The sequence below is a fragment of the Impatiens glandulifera genome, chromosome 1, assembly GCF_907164915.1.
Source record: "Impatiens glandulifera chromosome 1, dImpGla2.1, whole genome shotgun sequence".
Taxonomy (NCBI): domain Eukaryota; kingdom Viridiplantae; phylum Streptophyta; class Magnoliopsida; order Ericales; family Balsaminaceae; genus Impatiens; species Impatiens glandulifera.
In genome coordinates this window covers 106,672,261-106,677,065 of record NC_061862.1, presented here as the reverse complement: position 1 = coordinate 106,677,065, position 4,805 = coordinate 106,672,261, and the positions used below count along the sequence as shown (strand labels likewise).

General features: G+C 28.9%; 1 protein-coding gene across 1 annotated transcript; it reads right to left on the bottom strand.

Moving 5' to 3' along the window:
* Window positions 1-1,082: 1,082 nt before the first annotated feature.
* LOC124922746 (probable lysophospholipase BODYGUARD 3) lies at window positions 1,083-4,237 on the bottom strand. The gene is made up of 4 exons (XM_047463456.1): window positions 3,613-4,237; window positions 2,802-3,130; window positions 2,508-2,707; window positions 1,083-1,600 (listed from the first exon to the last, which is right to left on the bottom strand). Exons 1-4 carry the CDS (start codon window positions 4,202-4,204, stop codon window positions 1,270-1,272), a joined length of 1,452 nt encoding a protein of 483 aa, XP_047319412.1. The 5' UTR covers window positions 4,205-4,237; the 3' UTR covers window positions 1,083-1,269.
* Window positions 4,238-4,805: the final 568 nt, after the last annotated feature.

The following is a 4,805-nucleotide window of genomic DNA, read 5'->3' as shown; positions in this document are numbered from 1 at the left end:
TTAAGAAGATGGATGGAAATAAGAAGAATAGAAAATCCATTTGAATTTTTTTTTAATTAAGAAAAACTATAATAACACCCTATAACTAAAACGTTTCTAATGAAAAAATTCATTTAAATGGTGTAGGTGGATTTACGGGTAGCAATTTAGGCAAGTTTCAAGTTGGCGGGTTTGGATTGGCAGGTTAACGGGTTTGACGATTCTAACTTAAACCTGACATGTTTAGTAATTCGGGTCAAAATCTCTAACCTGAAACTGAACTGTTTATTTGTGATTGACCTGAACCTAACATGTTTACTTGTTTAACTCGAACTAAACCCGATATAATTAATTCACATTTTTTATTTCAAATTAAAATGACATCAATACAAAATAAAAATGAAGTTAAATCACAAATTCGCTTATAAAAATTTTAAAAAAAAATGAGTTAGTGAATAAGAAAGAATAACACAAAACTAAATAAAAGAAATTTGTAAACAGGTTATCCGGTCTATTTTGGATCATGTCAGGTATTTTGGATCATGTCAGGTCGACCTTATACCTTTTTATTTATCAGGTTTTATAGATCAACCTAATTTTGACCTGAACAAAAAAGTTCATGACTTTACCATAATTTTTTTTGTGTTCGGACCGGGTCGTATTTTTGTATTGTGTCCAAAATTTCCAGCACTAGGTAGATTAATAGAAAACCGGTGCAGTTTTTAGAGGGGAGAACCTATGGTAGAATAGACAAAATAAAAAGTATCGTCCTGAAGCATTTTTAGCTTTTGATACTGTTGAGGAGATTTTAGTTTCAGATTTTTTATTTTATTTGTAATTGAGTAACCTTATAACGATGTCTATAAAATAATTGATATCATTCCAATTGAGAGTTGTTTTTGGTCATGAGAAGGGCATCTGAAACTCTCATTTTTGATCAACTACCAATTTCAACCAAAAATCCATCTCGGGCAGGTTTTCCTAATGACATATCAATTTGGGTCCTTTCATCAACTTACCAAATTATTACTTTTTAAAATTTAATTAAATCAAAACAGAAAATTATAACAATGAAATTTCAAACACATGTATTCTCAAAGTTCTTTGGATTAATTTTCCCAATGAACACTAATTATGCTACACAACCTTAATCACATCTCAAACTATTGTACTTTTGAGGTAAAGCACCGTCATTTGATCATGTGTGTGTGTAATTAATTTCTATAGAGATGGAGACTAAATGAAAAATGCATGAAAAGTTGAAAATAAGAAGAAGAAAAAAGAGGTTTATCAATTTGATGATTTTGAACTCTTCCAAATTTCCTCAAGCTCCATAGCAAAGGCTTTTTGTCTTCCAAGAACAATGGTTATATGATCCTTATTCTCCACGATCTTGACCCGAGCACGAGGAATTCGCGTCTGAACATGATAGCTACATTCGATTGGAATAAGGTCATCGTCTTGACCATGGAAGATCGAGACAGGACAATTGAGTTTGCTTCGGACAGTATTAAGGTAGTCATCGACTTTTTCGGCTGTCCCGCATATTATGTTGTGTAGGGTATGCCATGCAGAGTTATGGGTATGACAACAAAATCCATCTATTAAATATGTCTTAATCCTGTTAATTATAAAATGGAGACAAGAAATTAGCAACTTCATTAATTTGCAAATATTAAATAAGAGATTTAAAATTCGTAAAATGCTAGGATATAAATATATTTGTTAGCCCATTTATGTTTGAAATTAAGGTATTTGAGTGAAATAGAAATTTTGGTTGATCTAGAAAAATCAGAGTTTATTTGTCAAATGAATTCACTAGCTCTAAGTAAAAGTGTTCTCAAAAGTTAATTTGTGTATTTTAAGTTTAATAATAATAAAGTTTAATAAAATAGACAAGATTTTGATCTTTGCCTTATTTGAAAAAATAAAATAATATGTTCACGAGTAAACAAAATCGTTATGAGATTTACTCTCTTGCCACAAGTAAAAATGTTTTACTTGTACTATTTCGATAAAAACATACAAAATATCTTTAATATTTTAAATTTTTGTTACAAAAAATAATAAAGTAAAAAGATTTTAATTTATAAGCATTTAAATGATGAAATTGGAAAAAAAAATATTGGATGTAATATTTTTAGTATTTGGATAAAAATGATAAATTTTTATTATCTAATATTTTAAAATGTTATAAAAAAAAGTAGGTATAGATTTGTACTTTAGATTATTTAAATTATGAAATCAAACAAGCTTACAAATGGACCAACATTGTGTGGTGGATTCCAATCAAGACTAATTTATCTATAGACAGTATTGTCGGACCTAATAGCCCACACATAGTCATTAAATTCTCAACAGATCTTATTGACCAATTTATTGCATTTTATATAATTTAACTATAGGATTAAAATATTATATTAATTTTTTTATATATATAAAAATGACAGGTGGATGAGTTGGACAAGAAAGATGAATAAACTTACAAGTCTAATTAAGTTAATTAGCTACTAGGGTTATAGTTGTACCTATTTCTGGTGATGAATTTGATGATTGAATTCCACTTTTGATGGTTTTTGCAAATCACCAAACAAATCGTCCTGCCCACATGCTCGTACCAGCACGCAAGCGACGCTCCAAACGCGATAGGAGGCCAAACTTGTCGTGGCGCCAATCTCTTCATTAAGTAATGTGTAGTCTTTTCTCCCTTTGGCGCGGGGAAGTATGGCTGTCATGAAAACACAACAATAAATATTTCAACAACACAAAATTTAGAATTTAAAAATAGGATATTTTAGTATTTTTTTAATATGTTGACTTACCGGTGCAAGCAAGGTAATAGATTTAATAGAATCGGGATGTTTAATGGCAAGTGCAAGAGCTAAAATGCAACCGAGAGAATGAGCAACAATATGAAAAGATTTTACTTGATATGGATTTATAACCGACTTTTCAATCATCTCCAAATGTTCTCCAATCGTGTAAAGTGAATTGTCTGGCTTGGGACTCCTACCGAATCCTAATAAATCAACCGCAAACATCCTATATGTTGATTTGGCTGATTTTGAAAAGTTAGGGAACAATGTTTCCGTCCAAAACGATGATGATGAGATGTACCCGTGAATGAATAATACATCTTCTTGCACATTTCCTATAGTAAACATCATGAAATAATAGATTATTTTAAATTATGACCCCAAAGAGTTTAAGTTGGAATTAAACTAATCCTTAATTAATAGGGACATGAATAGAGTTATAACTCTATTCATGAAATAATAGATTATAATTAATTAGTAAATAATATGGGACAAATCCAATGACAAAATCTATAATACAAATAAATAAATATCTTTGTTTAAAAGTTTGTTCACTTTTGTGTGAAACTTGTATTAAAGGCTAGTTTTTGTATATTATTTAAAAAGACTACAATTCATTGATACTTGTTTACTTCATTTTTCTTTTAAATTTAAAAAATTAACACTATATATAATAATTCTCAACTTTAAACGTTTTGGTGGGTTATAAATATTTATAAAATTAATTTATAAATATTAAAAAGTATAAAAATTAAATAAGGAAATAGTTGTAAATATGAATAAATTTACTAGAGAAAATAATAAAGGAGGAAATTACGTTTATTGGCTCCTTCAACTCGGACAAACAGAGAATCATTGGAAGAAGAAGAAGCCCATGAATTACAAGTATTGCAGTCACAATCCGACCACCTCGGAATCCGATGATCCTTCTTAACTCCGATGATCTTTTCTTGCAGCATTTCGACAAAAGGAGAATCAACGGCAAACGTGGATCTGATTTTCGACATTTCATTTTCCGACAAGTACCCTTTTGAAAGCTCGGAAATGGTGGTAGGTCGGACGTAGAGGGTATCGGAGATCTCATTGAGTTGAATCCGAGTTGAGCTGAATCGGAAAATTTTCGACTGACCTGACTCGGAAACAAGGATATTGCCGGAGCGGGAAGTTGTGATTGTTTCCTTTACCGGAGAACAATAACAGGGCTTCGACTCTGTTTCTATAAGGTAATCGGCAAATTTGTAGACGTAACAAAGAATGAAATCTAGAATGTCGATAAGAGAGAAGATTATGAAACTTAAGAGATTATTGATGATGAATCTTCCAAATAATGTTAGAGCTGATCTTGTTGTTTTGATCATAATCATTCTTTTTTCAGAAAGATTACTCATTAGGCTCATATGCATGAACATTTATTTGAAAGCTGGTTCTTTTAGAGAGAGAGAAAGAGGTAGAAGAAGGTGGTTGAACGGAATACTCCCATTTCCATATATATAGGTAAACTATAGTGTGTTAGAGAGTTTTTTTTTTAAAAAAAATTATTATACAAAATAAGATTTTCCCTAATGAAAATTGCAATAATCTTTTAATATGACAAAAAAAAAATCTCTCCATCCTATATTGATGAGTTGGCACCATTCATTTTATTCAAATTTTTATGGGTAAAATAAATTAAATAATTTTATACCATTTATCATTCATTTTGTGGACAATAAATATAATCCTCTACGTATATTTAATTAAATTTTAAAAAAATTATATACATATATTTTTTTTTTATTTTTTTTATATATATTTGTTTTTATTTAAAATTATTTCTTATATATTTATTTTTTTATTTGAAATTGTTCCTTACATATTTATTTTTGTTTGAATTTATACCATAAATAATAAAAATTATTTTAAAATATTATAAAACTGTTAATTTGTGTTGAAAATACACATAAATTACATTTATACGTGATATATCTATTTTTTTTTTTTGTTTTTCTAAGTTTTACTGCGAATAAAGTT